The sequence below is a fragment of the Nelumbo nucifera genome, chromosome 2, assembly GCF_055504915.1.
Source record: "Nelumbo nucifera cultivar China Antique chromosome 2, China Antique-T2T, whole genome shotgun sequence".
Classification (NCBI taxonomy): domain Eukaryota; kingdom Viridiplantae; phylum Streptophyta; class Magnoliopsida; order Proteales; family Nelumbonaceae; genus Nelumbo; species Nelumbo nucifera.
The window spans coordinates 21,775,354-21,794,681 of NC_142650.1; the positions used below are offsets into that span (position 1 = coordinate 21,775,354).

Genomic DNA, 19,328 nt, shown 5'->3' on the forward strand with positions numbered 1-19,328 from the left:
GCATACAGCTTTTGGAAACCCATAATAGAAAGATTTTCTAGGAAGCTATCCATTTGGAAGAGGAACTACATTTCTATGGGGGAAAAGAATCACCTTAATTAGATCCACTCTAGCCAACCTACCCACCTATTACCTGTCCACTTTTAGAATCCCGGTAAAAATTGCACCGCAATTGGAAAAAAAAATAATGAGAGATTTCTTATGGGAGCTGGGAGATGAAAAGAAAGATCATTTGATAAAGTAAAGGTAGGGACCATGGAGGATTTGGCTTAGGAAATCTGGTTAAGAGGAATACAGCTCTCTTAGGAAAGTGGCTTTGGATATTTTCCCTAGAAGGTGAAAGGTTGTGGCACATGGTCATTGGAAGCATCCATGGTGCAGCGAACAATGGTTGGGATGCAAAAGTAGCACCTCGGGCAGCTTCAAATTCCCCTTGGAAAGCAATATTTGAGGTATTTCCTTCTTTCCTTAATTTTATCCGTTGTGATGTGGGGTGTGGAAACAAAGTCCTTTTTCGGGAAGACCTTTGGTTGGGGGAATCACCCCTTAAATAGCAATTCCCTATTCTCTATGCTTTGTCAGACTATAAGGCTAAGACTGTTGCCAGGTTTGGGTTACTCTTAGAGCTTGGTTTGAACTGGGACTTTTAGCTTTAGGAGGGGTTTAAGGGACAACGAATGTGAATCCCTAGTTCATCTGCTTTCAAAATTGGAATAAGTCTTCTTGGATCAAAATTCCGTGGACATGCGAGTTTGGTCTCCCTCGTCGAATGGTCTTTTCTCTTGTGCCTCCTTTTTCAACATCCTTACCCATTCAGAACCTTTGGGGGAGATTTTCCCAATAAAAGAAATTTGGTGTAAGCCAATCCCTCCTAAAGTGCAAACCCTTTGTTGGGAACTGTTCCTTGGCTAGTGGTGAGACCCTTCCCCATTTACTAATTTTATGCTATTGTGTGTCTTGCATTTGGGAATACTTTTCTTCACACTTCGGTTGCAGATGGGACCCCCCACAAGATGTGGTTAGCTTATTCAGTTCTAATTGTATGCGGCTACAAAAAAAAGGGGCAAAATGCTTATGGAAGGCAACAAGAGCAGCTTTAGTTTGGACCATCTAGGAAGAAAGAAATCAAAGGATTTTCAATGAGAAGAGCAGATCTAAGGAGGAAGTAATCGAAGCAATTAAACCCAGATCTGCACACTGGGTAAAAACTGTTGATATATTCAAAGATATCTCAACACATGATATAATAAGGAAATGGAAGTGGCACATATGGGAACACATAAAGATATTACTAAAATGCATTGGAAACCTCCAGAGCCAAATAAATTGAAGCTGAATTTTGATGGAAGCTCAAGAAACCCTGGGAGAGCAGGAATAGGGGGAGTAATTCGATAAGATGCATTGGAAACAACCAGAGCCAAATAAATTGAAGCTGAATTTTGATGGAAGCTCAAGAAACCCTGGGAGAGCAGGAATAGGGGGAGTATTTCGAAATCATAATGGGGAAGTTGTGGCTTTGTTCTCAAGACCAATTGGGTATGGAGACTTGGTTCAGAAAAAGACAATGGCACTCTTACAAGACCTGATTCGCCTGAAATTAGCAGAACTAGAAGCTAGAGAATTGGAAGTGGAAGGGGACTCACTTTTGGTTATTTCTTGGTCTAAGCAAGTAAACTCAGCACCACGTAAGTACAGATTTGCATTTAGGGAGATTGGCATTCTTGCTAAGAAATTTAACTCCATTTCCGGATGGGTTAAAAGGACAGCAAATGGATTGGTAGATACTCGAGAAAAACAGGGAGTTGATAGACCTACTCTATTTTGGGCTAAATTGTAGCTGGTTGTATTACAATAGTGGGATGCTGATCTATGTAATCTGGGTCTCTTTGTATATTGTAATACTCTGGAGTACAGAGCAGATAGATAATATGTAACTTGTTTTTCAGCTTAATAAATAACTAAATCATAATCTGTAACTTGTTTTCCAGACGGCCAGGAAGGCTCGATGGGCGACGAGAGGAGTCCTGGGATTCATGAAGCAAGTAGGGCTGCTGAACCTTATGGGAATAACCCATCTCCAAGGCTTCTGATTGTGCAAGGCACAAATAGAGTGGTAAATCAGGAGAACCTGAAGTAGAACAGGAATACATCAACAAGGGGTAAACAACTGGGAAAGAGGACAGATTGCCAGATTAGCTAAAGGACAGAAATGCTTCCCAACCAACTTAGGGGGACATATAATTACCAACTCTCGGAACTAGTAAGGGAGGCCATGAACTTTTGCCCGGATTCAACTCCGCCCCTCCAGACAAACCCAGGTAATCGAGTAAATTCAGTTTTTGCTACTGATGCATTTTTTGTGTCCTTTGTTCCAGATTTCGATCCTATTCCAAGTTCTGCAGCCCTAGTATGTGAAGCAAGCAAAGGAGGTGGGTGCCCTAAGATTGTGGAGAGGCTGATGAAGGACCAAAAGGGGGAGTTGATAGGGAGGTATAGGAATGAGAAGGTGTGGGAAATTATTGAAGGAGTATTTAGTAAGGTGGAACAAAATGTGTTGGGGAGGGAGGATATGATTGAGATCAGAGGGGAGGGGTCAATTGAGAGGAGAATAGGAAAGGAGAGGAGAAATGAAAGGGAAATGGCAGAAAGAATATTGGTGGAGGGAGACAGGAGAAAGAATTCAATAGTAGAATTTGTGGGGAAACTGGGATGTAGAATGGAGAACTTGAATGTCTTGAAAGGTGGCTTACAAAAGAAAAAGGAGGAGATCAAAGTGAAGAAAAAGAAACTGAGTGAAGTTGAGAGGTTGAAAAGGGATGTGGAAGTTGATAAGAAGTTCGGGGTGAAAGGAGATAGAAGAAAAGGGGGGAAGTAGTGGGTAAGTGAAGAAGGGAATTAAAAAAGAGATGATAATGAAGATACTTAGCTGGAATCTGAGGGGTATGGGAAGTGCAAGGAAAAGAGCAACGATTAAAGAGGTGTTAAAGCGATTTGATCCGAACATTGTATTAATATAGGAGTCCAAAAGAATGGAGTTTGATGGTAGATGGGCAAAGAGTATATGGAAAGCCAGGGGGATCAACTGGGTGGCTGCCCCATCATGGGGAGCCTCAGGGGGGATAGTAACAATGTGGAAGAAGGATGTGGTTGAAGGTGTGGAGAAACTAATCGGGAAATATTCAGTTTCATTGAAGTTTAAGCAGCAAGAAGATGCTTATGTGTGGGTACTAACAAATGTTTATGGACCAAATGATTACAGAGAGAGGAAGGAATTGTGGGAGGAATTGGTTGATGTTAGAGGACTATGGGATGGGCCTTGGTGTGTGGGTGGGGACTTCAATGTGATTAGATTCACGGAGGAAACCAATATTATTAATCAAAGGGTGACAACCAGCATGAGGAAGTTTAACCGGTTTGTGGATGCCTTTGAACTCAAAGATATACCTTTAACCCAAAAGACTTTCACTTGGTCCAATCTCCAATCGAGTCCTATCTGCTCTAAGTTGGATAGGTTCCTATTCTCATTGGATTGGGAAGACCATTGGGGGAACCTAACCTCTAGAGCTCTTCCTAGATTGACCTCGGATCATTGGCCAATTGTGATCTGCAAAGAGGAGAAGAGTGGAGGACCTACCCCTTTTAGGTTTGAGAATATGTGGTTGCTCCATCTTGGGTTTACTACGAGAGTTAAGGAGTGGTGGAATGAGTGTAACCTAGTTGTGGATTGGGAAGGCATGAGATTTCATAAGAAACTCCAATTTCTAAAAGCCAAGCTCAAGGAGTGGAATTCAAATTGAGTTCCTTGATTCGAAAGAAGAAAGGGGAGAATTTGGAGAGGTAGATAAGGAACAAAGAAGAGGTCTGCAAAGGCAGTTAGAGGATTGTCTACATAAGGAGGAAATAAATTTGAGGCAAAAATCTCGATGCAAATGGCTTCAAGAGGGAGATAGAAATACCAGATTTTTTCATTATGTGGCAAATGGGAGGGGAAGGAAAAGCTTTATCCCAAGACTGGAAGTGGATGGTGTTTCTTTAACACAACAGGGTGAAAAAGCAGGGGCATTTGTTGAACACTTTAAGTCCATAATAAGAAGGCCATTAAGTAGGGGGATGTGGTTAGAAGGTTTGGATTGGCTAGATGTAGGGGAGGACAATAGGTAGAGATTAGAAAGAAGGTTTGAGTTTGAGGAGATTAAGGAGGTTGTGTTTTCTAAAGATAGAACAAAAGCTCCAGGCCCGGTTGGTTTTACAATGGCTTTGTATGAAGACTGTTGGGATATCGTGAAAGGTGACCTTTTTCCTAGTGTGCTTGAAGAATTTTATAGAAGAGATGTGGTTAACCCGAGTTTGAACTCCACTTTCTTAGCATTGGTCCCAAAAAAGAAAGATGTGTCCCACCCAAAGGACTTTTGGCCAATCAGTCTAGTAAATAGCTTGTATAAGATCCTAGCAAAGGTTTTGTCTCTGAGGATGAAGGAAGTATTGCCAACAATAATCTCTCCAAATCAAGGAGCTTTGGTGAGTAGAAGACAAATTACTGATCAAATCTTGATTGCCAATGAAAGTGTGGAGAATTTTACAAAGAACATGAAGAAGGGAGTGGTTTGTAAGCTGGATTTGGAAAAGGCTTATGACTTGGTGGAACAATCGTTCTTGAAGAAACTTATGTCCAAATTTGGGTTTGGGACTAGATGGTGTAAACGGATCATGAGGTGTGTTCGGAACTGTCAATATTCTATGCTAGTGAATGGGACAGTGGTGGGTTTCTTTCCAACCGTAAGGGGAATAAGACAAGGGGACCCCCTATCTCCCTTTCTATTCACTCTGGTTGCTGATGTCCTGGGGAGACTAATTCATAAAGCAGATTCTAGGGGCCTTTTAAGAGGTTGGAGACTCGGGAGGGAGGAAGTCCCCCTTACCCACTTACAGTTTGCAGATGATACAATTCTATTTTGTGAAAGTGGGAACTTGAGGTCATGGTTTCAAATGTCGCCAAATGTCGCCCGACATATATCGATATCGAGGCTCACCGACATGAAAATGGATGGTAATATAAAAATTACATTATGTCGGTCGACATTTCCTATATTTCAGAAATGTCAACCAAATCGGTCCAAATAACCAAAAAAAAAATACAGTTTTTCCTATTATGTCAACAAGATGTCGACTAATATTTCAAATAAAATATTTATAAAAAAGAATTAACAAAATATAAAAACAAAAGAATAAAATAATTACTTTATAATATAAAACATAAAATATTAACTAGTTAGTATTTTTTAAAATATTTATTAAAATCATAAAATGTTTATTAAATTTTATAATAAGTCATATTCTACATTTAATATAAAAATCAGAATAAATTTTATACTAAATCATAATTTATTATAAATTTAGTATTAAAAATCATAATAGATTCATTAAGTTTTATAAGAAATCAGAATTTATCATAATCTTAATACTACAAAAAGGAGAATCAGTTTATTAAATTTATAATAAAACATAATGTATTATAACTTTAATATTTAAAAAAATCAGAACAAATGTATTTCTATTTATAATAAATCAGAATTAAAAATAGGAAAAGGAAATATCAGATAGCCTTGTAAAAACATCAAAATGCATAATAAATCACTAAGTCGTCATTTACTAATTTGTTATTGATCTTAGTTTCTTAGCTTTATATAATGGTTGGGAATAAGATAATAGTCTAGAAATATGTATTAATGCTTCTTTTATCATTTTACAAAATATCTTTGCATATTTCCACATATTTCATAATATTTCCACAATGTCTCTAATTTTTACAATATTTCCCCTCGACATTTCCAACATATGTCCTATATTTTGGTAAGCGACATTTTAAACCTTGCTTGAGGTACATCAAGAACATGAAGTTGGTAATACAACTCTTTGAACAAATGTCCAACCTAGAGGTGAATTTTGAGAAAAGTTGTATAGTGGGTGTGAATTTGGAGGAGGGAGAGATTAGGAAAAGTGCAAAAATGTTGGGTTGTAAAGTTTCAAGATGGCCATTGAATTACCTAGGGATGCCTTTGGGTGATAACCCAAAGAAAGAGAGTTTCTAGAATCCGGTGGTGGAAATATTTGAAAAGAGACTTGCCTCTTGGAAGAAGAATTACCTTTCCCTTGGAGGGAGGATTACACTGATTAAGGCTACTTTAGCTAACTTACCCATTTATTTCCTTTCAGTGTTCAAAATCCCAGCAAAGATATCTAACAGATTGGAGAAGATGAGAGATTTCCTATGGGAGCCAGGAGAGGATAAAAGGGACCATAGGGTGAGTTGGGAGGTGGGTGACCAGAAGCAAAAATCTAGGTGGCTTGGGAAATGGGAACATCAGGAAAAGGAATTTGGCTCTTCTGGGGAAATGGCTGTGGAGACTCCCAATAGAAAAGGAGAGACTATGGGCTAAAGTAGTGGTAAGCATACATGGGTTGGAGCAAAATGGATGGGATGTTGGGATCTGAGCTAAGACCACAAGTGTGTCACCTTGGAAAGCCATTCATGATCTGCTTCCAACTTTCTCCCCTCATCAGGTATGATTTTAACCCAGGTAACTCCATAAAATTCTGGGAACAAATTTGGGTGGGGAATGCCCCTCTTAAGGACATGTTTCCTTTGTTGTATGCCCTTTCTGAATTAAAAAATGAGCCAGTTTCTTCCTTCATTACCCCCTCATCTTCCTCTTCTAGGTTTGGGTGGAATTTAGGTTTGAGAAGGGTTGTGAGAGATACAAACTTGGATAGTATCTCGAGCCTCCTTGGTATCCTTGATAATGTTTTCTTGGACCCTACTAAGTTGGATTCTAGAATCTGGACCCCCACCCCCACTGGCTCATTTTCTTGTGCCTCTTTTTTCAAAGTCTTAAGTCAGCCCCCTAGTCCTGTTGCCCCTCCCTTCCCGGTTAATGAGGTTTGGTGCAGACCAATCCCCCCTAGAGTTGGTAGTTTTTGCTGGGAAGCTTTTCTGGAAAGAATCAATACTGGTGATATGCTCCAAAAGAAGAGATCCAAGACATGTTTATCCCCTCACAGGTGTGTTCTCTATAAAGCGGATGGGGAGACTGGTTTTCATCTACTGGCAATTTGCCAGTTTGCTAAGTCCATTTGGGTGTAGGTAGAATCCTCCATCAAATTTGTAAAGCCTTTTTCCCCCTTCCTTCTTCAGGAGCCAAATGAAAAGGGAAGGACCATGTGGAGATGTTTGAGGGCCGCAGTATGTTGGGCTATGTGGGAGGAAAGAAATTCCAGGATCTTCTATGAAGTAGAGAGAGGCAATGAAGAACTGAGAGAACTGATCCATATAAGGGTAGTACAGTGGCTGAAATAACTTCGATGGCAATAGTTGGGGGAATCCTGGACAATTGGGGATTGGAGGTGTGTTTAGGGATGAGAATGGGTTTGTTTCAGCCATGTTCTGAGGCCCAATTGGAGTGGGTGACTCTCTTGGGGCTGAGATCTTTGCAGTTTTGGAAGGAGTCCAAAGAGCTAAGGAGATGAATATAAGAAAACTCGTCATTGAAGGGGACTAGGAGGTGGTGGTAGGGTGGCTGAATAAAGAAAATAGCAGGTTATGGATGTACAGTAATGAGAGGAGGAAATTTAGGTGGCTGGTTCAAGAGATGGAAGTTAAGATCAGCTGGGTAAAAAGATCAGCTAACTCTTTTGCTGATGGGTTAGCTAAAGCAAGGAGTCGAGAGGGAGTCAATGTTTTGGGCACAAGTGTAATTTTTTCTTTTTTCTGTTCTTGGGAACTCAAGCTCCAGTTGGAAGATAAGAAAGTTTATCTTCCTCCATGTAATTACTTTTGTGATTAATTAATGAAATGTTGTTATTGATAAAAAAAAAACTAAATTCTCCTTTGCTGATCCAAAAAAAAAAAAACCTTCACCAGTTAGAGTTCATAGCCACTCAGTTCAAGGTGAAAGATCTAAGTACTTGTGATATTTCCTTGGAACTGAAGTTGCCTGCTCACAAAAGGGGATCTTCATTTCTCAAAGGAAGTACATCCTAATTGGAGAAATTAGGAGTGAAGTCGCTTGACTCTCATATTGATCCCAATCATAAGTTGGGTGATTACCATGGTGAAATTGTAAAAGATGTGAAGCAGTTCCAAAGACTTGTGGGGAGACTTTTGTATCTATCTATGACCCGACCTGACATTGCTTATGCCGTGGGTGTCCTTAATCAGTTCATGCATGCCCCTAAGACAACTAACTTAGAGGCAACTTAAGGATCCTTAAGTACCTAAAGAAGTTTCCAGGGGCTAGCTTACTATGGGCACTTGAAAATTGAAGTGTATACAAATACTAATTGAGATGGATCTATTGATAACAGAAAACCCACTAATGGTTACTGTACTTTTGTGTGTGGGGGGGGGGGGGGACTGAGATTATGTGGATAAAGAGTTTGTTGGGTGAACTGGGATTTACAGTTTTATTGAGTTGTGACAATAAGGAGAAACAGGTTAGTAGAGAAAACACATCAAGGTGGGCAAACACTTTATTAAGGAGAAACGGGTTAGTGGATAAGTGTGTACTCCCTATTGGCACTTTAAAAACTATGCAAATAAGCACCTAAAGGAAAGGAAACCAGTATCCAGAAATAGATGACCATGCAAGTTTACGCACTCCTTATTGTTGGGGAAGATGGCTGAGAAGTTCAATAATCAGAAAAGCCATGATATTTTCTGAAGTGGTAAGAAATCCTAAACTGAAAACACTATAGGTGAATCCTTTTTTATGTTCATTTTTCTTTTGCAGTATTATCTTGATGGAAGTATTTTTCTGTACCATCAGTTTACATCACTAGGCCAACCTCATAGAGCAACTGACTGGAATACCAAGACCTATCGTTAAACATCCAGGCTGGGTTTCACAGTATAAGCCCAAATACCTGCAATGGCCAAGAATGTGTAAACTTTAGTATCATATATCTTCATTAGGTATAGTTGCGATAAGGCTTGGGTGATGACAATGACGATCTCCATTTGGTATATATTTCATCTTTTTCTTTTTATATCGGTAAAGGCATATATTTCAACAAAAGACATTTAACTTCCAGAAATTTTAGTGCACACAAACACGTCTTTGGATAACATCTTTTTGTAGGAAAGGCACAAAAGGTACTGAACCATTCTATGTCATAAACATTGCAATCAAACAGAACTGAAGATGAAAAAGTGGAAAAATCAGGCCTATATTTTACAAATAATCCACCACTAAAGGGAAAAAGAGACTGCATTTCTTTAGAACTTAAATACCTGAAGTTTGGTAATCAACCCTTTCTTTTCTTCTTCAAACTCTCTGATCTAGCTTCCACAGGAAAAAATTAGAATAAAGGACCATTAAATTATTCTTCTGAATAAAACTGTCAAGAAGATCAACTTCAGACAGTCAAAAAATCAAATCACTTTGTTATATACCTGTGCTCTTAATTTCCTGATCTGTGACTCTTGAGCTGCTTGTTTTTTAGAAAGCTCTTCACCTGACATGAAATCAGATTATGTTCAATCAATATGTAATGAAAGAACCTGATTAAACTTTACCAAGAATCAAATCAACTAAAGAATTCAAAGAAGAACTGGATGATACTTGATACAAGAATTCATAATTCGAAAATAAATAACACAAGACAATCCTGTCTTCTCTATTTACATATTTTACCGTGCTAAAACAAGAAAACACTGTAAAGTATCACATTTATCAAGGTGTAGCATGCTGAGAACTAAAACTTAGGAAGGATAACACCAGCATCTAAAGTATCGATATGTATAAGTCCATATAGTTGACATTAGGGGTGATCATGGGCTGGGTCGGGCCAGGCTTAGCATCTATGATAAGGGCTATAGCCTGGTCCAGGTCTATATAGGCCTGGGCCGGGGTGGGCCAGGCTTTGGGCCTATGTCATTAAATATGTTATATTTAATATATACAGTAATTTGTATTATATGTCATTTTATAATATTTTATATAATATATCATATAATATTTATTATATATATGTAAACAAAATATATATAGGGCTCACTGCTCAACTATGATACCAAAAAGACATGATACTGGAAAAACTTGTTACCAATCAACCATTATCATAAAAGTGGTAACCAATCAGGTAGTATTTATCAATATTCACATGGAGGAGGGGGGCTATTGGTCAAAGCTCTTCCAGTCTTCCGGCAGCATAGATTTTCCAATATATATAATGCAAATATAATGTGGGCCAGAATGCCGGATCAGTCCCGAAGTATTGGGCCCAAGCCCAGCCCAGAAATTTGCCAAGGCAGTGACACAATACAGAATAGGAATATATAACTCATAGGCATCATATTGATGTAGGAATGCCTGCTTGGAATTGGATACCAAAGTGATGTAGGAACAGCTGATCTGATATCTTTTTTTTTTTCTGAAAAGAGGTAAGGTAAAGTTTATTTATGAAGAACAGATAATCATACAAGAATGGGGGAAACCGCAAGCCAGTTCGCCCCCAAAAGGATATGATCATAACTCCCACAGACTAACTGATCTAAGCATCATAAACAAGTTCTCATTACAAAATTCAGGGATGATAGAAAGCCAAGAAGCAAGTCTGGCCACAATACACTGGATTAACACCTCTGGTTTTTCTTCTCTTTTCTGAAGACTGTCATTCCAATCAGACCATATAGTACTGATTACTGCTTCTGGTATGGCTCTCCATATGTATTTGCCTTTTTTCGAGAGGCCCAGAAGGTGCCAGCTATGAAGCAGATCCTTCATTGTACCCGGCATTACCCAACAAACACCAACAGCATCCAAGAAATGAGACCAAATAATCCAGGCGAGCTTGCAATGAATACAGAGATGTTCAACGGTTCCTCTTCAAGACCACATACCCCACAGCTAATGTCATCCAGGCTGACACCTCTTCTTGCTAGATTGCTTCTTGTTAGGCATTTCCCAAGTGCAGAGGCCCACATCAAGAAATTGATTTTGGAGGGAGAATGGGGTTTCCAAATCTGTTTACAGGGGAAATCAGTTGCCCTTCTAATAGTCAGACCATCAGCAAACGAACTAACTGAGAACTTTCCATCAGCAGTCCAATTCCAGATCCATTGGTCTTCTGAGTAGGGCTGAAAAGAGAATGTATCTAAGCTACTTAGCAAATCCACAACTTCATCCACCTCCCAGTCATGGAAATCTCTTAGGAAATTAGGCTTCCATTGCCTCTTTATCCTCAGCCACTGAGAAGAGCATAGGAAATTTCTCCTCCAGAGGAACCTCGGCAAGCCACTTACCCTTCCAGAAGCGGATTCTTCCCCCATCACCTAACTTGAAACTCACCCCTTTTAGGACATTAGGAAGAGTTTTCAAAATAGCTTTCCATATTGAGCATCCATATGAAGGCAAGTTGAGAGCAGTTGTCCATCCCCCCGATTGAAGACCATATTTGAATGCAATGAGATTCCTCCACCAACTGTTTTCTTCCACTCCAAATCTCCAGATCCACTTACCCAATAAGGCTGTGTTGAAGGTTTTGATTCTTCTCAGTCCCAAACCACCTGAATTCCATGGGGTACAGATCTGATCCCATGCAATCATGTGGATCTTTTTTTTCATCTTCCCACCCTTTCTATAAAAAATCCCTATGTAATTTTTCAATTCTCTTTGCTATTGTGCTAGGAATGGGGAAGAGAGATAGAACAGCTGATCTGATATCAAATGATGCAGGATCATCTCTTCTACATCTATCTCTTCTCTATATATATAAGAGAGTTTCATGCCCATCAACCATTTCACACCCATCTTTGGTTGACATTCGAACTTTTATATACTTAAAATATCCCTTCTTTTTATTCAAATTTCCACCTTATCCCCATTGATTTTTTTTTTATGAATAGCATAGAACATTCATTAAAGATTAGAGAAATAAGTACAAGGAAGAAGGGGAGAGGTAAAACCTCTTAACCCTCCCCGAGGGGAAACAACAAACAAATTACAACATAGCCCAAAACAATTGTTCCCTTCCCACCCCTTGCTTAGCAAGAGTATCCGCAAAGGAATTGGCACTTCTCTTTACCAAGGTTCAAAATATTGATACAGGACGATACGCCGGTAGGGCATATTGGCCTGTATCAGTACTGTTTTTTTTTTGTTTTTTTTTTCAAATCTGGTTCAGAGGGGCTGGTTTAAGGCCGGCCTACCCCCTGAACCACTCGCCAACCCAAAACACCCCCTATAGGGGCGTATCAGGAAGGCCCCGATACGGGCCAATACGTGACGAAATTTTGAACCTTGCTCTTTACCCATTTTATCTGAATTTCCAATCCTGCTAACCGATTAAACAATCTTTTTTCATTTGTAAACTTCCATAGACCACTATCTTCTTTTTGCAGCCATCCAATAACCAGCTTTGAATCCCCTTCAACAATAAGCTTGCGACAGTTCAGATCCTTAACCTTCTTCATGCCTTCCATCACTGCCAAGACCACAGCCTGGACTGAGTCACCAACACCAATAGGACCAGAATATAAAGCAATGACTTTTCCTCCTCCATTTCTAAAGGCTCCACCTATGCCCGAAGGCCCTGGATTACCTTCACTACTGCCATCAAAGTTCAGTTTCACAAACCCAGTGGCTGGTGGAGACCAAAGGGAAACAATTTTGGTCTTTTCCGGGGCTGAATCTGCAAACTCCTTCCAATTTCTTCTGATCATGTCAGTGGAAATATCTTCAAACAATTCCAGAGACTGCACCCACTATACCACTCTAATAGTGACTACCTCAATAACAGCTTCCTTACTCCTTTCCTTATCAGAGAATATTCTTGAGTCCCTTTCTTCCCAAACAGTCCAACAACTAGCAGCCCTAACACATCTCCATAGAGTTCTACCCACCTTCTTTGGCCATCTGAAAAAAAAAGAGGCAAACAAGCTTTGTACATCCAGAGGAGGGGTCCACCTACAGTCAAACAAGGAGAAAAACCAAAGCCAAACATCTGAAACAAAAGGGCAGGAAAATTAATAGGTGATAGCAGTTTTCACCATTAGCCATACAGAGGACACACCAATTGGAAGATAAGCACCAGTTGGGTCTTTTTCTTTGGAGCAAATCACAAGGAGAAAGACTTCCCAACAAAAAGCCCCGATCCTAGGAGGAATCGGTTTACCCCAAACTTCGAGGACAGGAAATTTAATCCCCAGGCTATCATAAGACTGCATTAAGACTTTGAAAAAGGAGGCACAAGAAAACATCCCAAAGGAGGTCAAAGTCCAAATCCTACTATCCCCCTACCCCGGTTACAAAACCACCCCACCCAAGATCTGAGTTAGAACCAAGAGAGAAAGGATTTCAGAATCCTCAAGGCCCCATCTAAAACCCATGTCCCAATCAAACCCAGAACCAGAGTCTGAAGGAACCAAAAAAGTGGACACTGGCTCATCTTTAAAGGAGGACAGGGAATACAAAGAGGGGAATTGCTCTTTCAAGCTGACATCCCCCACCCATTTATGTTCCTAAATTTTCACCCAATTGCCAGAACAAAGGTCATACCTGATATAAGCCAAGAAGGAAGGGAGAATAGCATGAATAGATCTCCAAGAAGAAGCTCATGTAGCCCTAGCCAGGACTCCAGCATCCCAACCATCAGTCATTTGCCCATGAATACTTACAATCACCTTGGCCCAAAGTTTATCCTTTTCCCTTGGTAGTCTCCATAACCACTTCCCCAAAAGAGCCTAATTCCTTTCCTGAATGCCTTCTATACCTAGACCACCCTTATTCTTTCCTCTAGTAACCATTTCCCACGCAATTCTATGATCTCTTTTTTCCTCACCTGGCTCCCAAAGGAAATCTCTCATCAACTTCTCCAGCCTTCTACTCACTCCAACCAGGACCCTAAAGACTGGCAAGAAATACACAAGCAGGTTAAATCCACAACAGGGTTCCAAAAATTAATATTTCTTGGATTATCCCCTAAAGGTGGCCCCAAGTAATTTAGAGGCCATTCAGAAATCATACAACCCAAAATTTCCGCCCCTTCCGCCACCTCCCTCTCATCCATATTGATCCCCACCACATAGCTTTTATCAAAGTTGACTCTTAAGTTGGACATTTTTTCAAAGAGTTGGATCACCAACTTTAAGTTCCTTACCCAACTAATCTCCTCGCCCTCACAAAACAAAATAGTATCATCAATAAACTGCAAACGAGTGAATGGAACCCTATTTCTACCTACCCTCCAACCTCTCACTAGGCTCCTAGAGTTAGCCCTTGTAATCAGCCTATCCAAGGCTTCAGCAATCAAAGCAAACAAGGAGAGAGGTGGTCTCCTTGTCTAATCCCTCTAGATGCAGGGAAGCGATCTACCACCGTCCCATTAACCAAAACGGAGTAGTGACAAGTCTCGAAACATCCCTTTATCCACATGCACCACTTTGCCTCAAATCCAAAGCTTTCCATCACCTGCAGAAAGAAAGACCACTCCACCAAATCATAGGCCTTCTCCAAGTCCAGTTTACACACCAAACCTTTCCTTCCACTTCTTCTCAAATCCTCCACACTCTCATTGGCAATTAAGATCTGGTCAAATATCTGCCTATCCCTGTAACTTTTTCATATTATTAATTTTAATACAACCCACAGTTATTGATCAAAAAAAAATTATCTGCCTATCCCTTACAAAAGCTCCTTGATTTTGTGAAATGATGTGAGGGAGCACAACTCTCAATCTCCTCGAGAGCACCTTAGCAATGATTTTATACAAGCTGTTTACCAAGCTAATTAGTCTAAATTCCTTCGAATGAATTGCACCCTCCTTTTTGACTTTTTTGTAATGCATCTTTACCGATTTCAATAACCTACCCTATCCCTTCTAACTGCCATGTATCTGCATCCTATATAATAATTTATAACCTATAAAATTGTCCCAACATCTCCTCTCTCTCAACGTTTTCTCACATCTCTAACTCTTTCTCACTGCAACTGCCACGTCAGCCTTCAGTCTTTGCCACATAACCAAAGACCTCCCAAAGAGATTTTATTGGATGCTTTTAAATTAAATTGTTTAATCATTTTGAAGGGAAAGAGTTGCACACCCAACTTTATTCAATTTTCATCTTATCTATCTTTTTTAACCACTCCTATCTCTTTTAGTATTGCAAGACTCAGACCGGACCAGCTGGCCGGACATGAAACCCAAGAACCAGAGGTTATTCCAGTTTTTTAATACCCCAGTTTTCCGAAATCTGGAAAAACAGTCAAATTGGTCAAAACCCAGAGGAACCATTGAAAACCAGCCAAGTTTCAAGGTTTCAGCTGGCTTTCATGACCCATCCGAGTCACTAAATCGTTACAAACTTCAAAATGGCAAGTTGTAAGACTTTAACCCTAGGCATTTGTATCAAAAACCAGCGGCTTAACCATTTAGCCACCTCTTACACACGTAATATATATCACAAAACCATTGATCAAAAACAATCACAAAATCTATTATCTATATTATTTATATGACTCACGGTCAAACTATTTGACATGTGACCTGGAAAAATTTCCAGTTCTGTGTCTGGTCTTGAGTCTTTGATCTCTACCTTGCACATGCCATGCAACTAGTCTATCAAAAAACCTACTTTAATACCAATTGATGTAGGATGAACTATGACCAAAGGGTAAGTCTAGGAAGGTACTGGTTGGTAGATATAGGGTTTACAGGTGATATTAAGACAAAAGATAGAGATTGCTCAAGTTAAGAAGCATATTCAAAGCTTATTGCAAAAATTGTAGATATGGCCGAAAACCATAAAAAGCTTCAAATTGAGGAAAACATGGCTAGATTTGAGATTTTTAAACAATACTTTGTATGTAGATTTAGATTGGATGGTTCCAGAGGGAAACCAAGTTCAGCAAGCTTCAGAGTGCACCTTGCACAAAAAACAAAAAATTTGCTTTGTAAAAAATACAAAAAGTTTGGAAACTAGGGTTTTAGATAGAGTTCCAAGATAAAATTTGGTATAATTAAAGGTTTCTATGGGAGCTCCAAATATGGGAGCTTGGAGATGGTCCATCACAAAAGGATGAAATGGTTGGACGCAAAATTTTCAAGTTTGGATGAGTTTTGATGAAAAATAAAGAAAAGCTCACCATATCAGTTTCAATCCTCTAGAAACATTTAATAAACACTTTGTGATGAACTTATGACTGTTGATGGCTGTAATGGCTGCTTGCAAAATTAAAGAGAAGATGGGGGCAGAGAGAGAGAGAGAGAGAGGTGGCAAAAAACTCAAAATCATCCAGTAAGGTCCATAGAATCATGATAGGGCATGGGAATTACTCATTGCACTTAAGCTGTAAAAACCTCAAACAAACTCTCTTCAGTTATCCCTTTATGCTTTTGAACTTCATACATATGCATAGACACTATGAGGGTGGCCAACCATACTAACTCAGAAATATGGAAATACCATATTGCCACTATCATAAGAAAATAACTCTTAAATTATTTGACCAAGTTAGGGTATAACTTATCTCAAAAAAAGTTAGGATAGAACTAGACAGATCAAACTACTAGGCTGACCCCACCCCCCAGGTCACAAAAATGTAAATTTACCAAAAAAATATGCAGTTGTCTAAAATTGCAAACATGCATAAAATTTCAAAACATCCCGTGTCTGACCACTTGGCTCCTGCATCAAACATGCATACCTGATCTATATTCAGGTAACGATAGGTACCTTTGCATACCCTTTTGGTTCTGTTGAACAATAACAAGAAACTTATATTAAAAGAAAGAAAATAATAAAGAGAACGGTACATAGAAACCACCAAACTCAAGGATGCACGTGGTCCAATATTTTTTTTAAGATTAAGAAAAAATTTTATTAAGCAAAAAGAAGTTAAAAGAAACACAAACACTCAATGAAAACCCAACTAAGAAAAAACAAAACCCGGCCAGGCCAAAACACCCCAGACAGGCTGACCCCTCACAAACTAAACCCTTTACAAAAGGAAACAAAAGCGATACAAAACAAACAATGAAAACCCGATCATTAAAACAACCAAAACGACTCCCTTTCAAGCCCCAAGCACCCACAGCCGCCACCCAACAAGAACCCAAATCAAAATCCCCGAACGGACTCCAATTCAATCAGTCTTCTTGTTTGATTGAATATAATGAGATTTTGATCCCAGATTTTTTTTAAATGGTAAAGTATAACTGCATTAATTTAAAGTGAAGCAATATGGGAATGTAGAAAACTACTTCATATTGGTCCTTTACAACAAGTGACTATACAATGTTTATCCCAGATGCCAACACCTTTGCATCCCTAACCACGTAAGTTGGCGACTCTACTCTGCCTACGAAATAACATATCCATCCTATTATGTCACACACTGCTACAATGGCATATCATAATGCATATTACTAAAAAATGCCAAATAATTTTTTTTCAATTATGAATTTAAATGCAGAAAGTAGTTGATAAACATTATTCTTGCACTTGGGCAATAAGGTGTTTCCCCCTATCTGCCTGCCATTTTCCATGCCTTTACCATGTTGATTGAGTGTCATCCCCTAATGACTGAAATTTAGAGTTATATATTTAGACTCAAGATATTAACCATGAAAGAGCTATAGAACATCCCCGTAACAGAGTAAATATGGCATCAGATTCATTACCATACCTTCAGCCATTACTTGATTGATGATCTCATCTTTTTCTTTCAAAAGTGCAGCAGCATCACTTTTTTTACTTTGCTCTCTCCGCAGTGTATCCCTTTCCTTAGTAAGAGCATAAACCTGAAAGCATGAGTGCAATTGCATGTCATTGTTTGCAAAACAAAAGCCAGAGAATCCACACACCTTATGAAATTACAGATTATTATCGTTTGTTTAGCTTATTGATAACATCTTCTAATAAGAACAAAAAGTATTGCATTAAATTATGTAAAGACGGACAATAATAAATTCAAGGTCTCAATACAAGAAATGGGCAATCCCAGGTACCCAATACAAAAATACAAGAATATCTTCAACTCAGAAATGATATACCACAGAAAAGCTTATTCTCGATATTACTGCTCTTGCAATATTATTTTCTAGAAGATCAGCTGATCTAAAATCCAAGCAGAATGAGGGGTTGGTTGGATATGGAAATCCCCCTCCCCAGTCCCCATACTATAGAATTAGTTTTATGCATAAAAAGAAAAAAAAAAACATTATTGTTAGCTTAAGAAAATTTGTCAACTGAACATTAAGAAAACTTAGAACATTTGAAGGATCTAACATACATGACACAGTGAGAAAAATCAATCCTTTATCACCAATAAAATGCTTTCACAGAAAGCAGTTGAAGAAAAGTACACTGAGAACATCCACCAAACTCATGGATGGTACTCAAGCCAGTTTGGTAAAGAACCAAAAAGAAGTTGCAGACTTCAAGCAAATTACATGTTTCTGAGTAAAGATTAAATCAAATGGAATAATGCAGATGAGTTTAGATCTCATGACTTCTAAAACCATGGGTTGCATTAAATTGGGATTAAGGTTAATAGGCTTTGATTATTCAGTACGTGATTGATATTAAAGTGCTCAAATTTCAAAAAAAAAAAAATCCAAGAGACCCAGATAGCCAGGATTGAGAAAAGGCCCTTATTAGGTTAGTACTTGAAAGTTTCCAAAGGTCACAATAGCAGTGGATAGAATGGTTAGTTAGGCTATAATGAATTTTCTCAAAATTCCCTAGGGCTTATGAAGGGCTAGAATATTTTAGGTTTCAAAGGCCCAGATGAACAAGAAGTAATAAATAACTAAGGAAAGGATTAAAGATGAAGAACATCATTGACTGTATAGAACGTCGTTATCTATTGATCCTCTTCTTTTTCTAAAGAATTCATGGAAAGCAGGAAGCATAGGCTGGGGAGGTAGAATAGGATCATCAAGGAAATATTAAAAAAAAAAAATGAACCCCTCCATAGTTCTATATTTCTATTGCAGAGTTTCAATCAGGGGCTTGGACCCATGTTAATGTATCGGCCCACTTACCCTCTGATTGCAAACTTGCAAAGGGAATCAGCTAACCATCCACAACTTCAGGCCTCGTATAAAAAATGGGCCCAGAACCCATCTGCCATGCCTGGCTACTCAATACCAATGTTTAGAAAACCGGACCAGACTGACTGGCCAGATTGGTTGAACCGCGACCAGGCCCCTAGCGGTTCAGTCATACCCCTAAAACCAGAAGTCATGAAAAAACAGCCAAAACCAGCTGACCAACAGGCCCAACCAGAAAACCACCAGTGAACCAGTCCCAGTTTCATAAAACCAGCCAG

The 19,328-nt window shown here is 39.1% G+C and overlaps 1 protein-coding gene across 2 annotated transcripts in view; it reads right to left on the minus strand.

Annotated features, from left to right (window-relative positions):
- Positions 1–19,328, minus strand: part of LOC104595157 (golgin candidate 5-like) — a 64,488-nt gene that overhangs the window by 22,562 nt on the left and 22,598 nt on the right. For both annotated transcript variants that reach the window (XM_010255758.3, XM_010255759.3), the window contains exons 6-8: positions 17,682–17,796; positions 9,449–9,510; positions 9,287–9,334 (exon numbers count right to left, since the gene is read on the minus strand). In XM_010255758.3, coding sequence (XP_010254060.1) covers positions 9,287–9,334; positions 9,449–9,510; positions 17,682–17,796 — 225 coding nt within the window. The remainder of the gene's footprint in view (positions 1–9,286; positions 9,335–9,448; positions 9,511–17,681; positions 17,797–19,328) is intronic.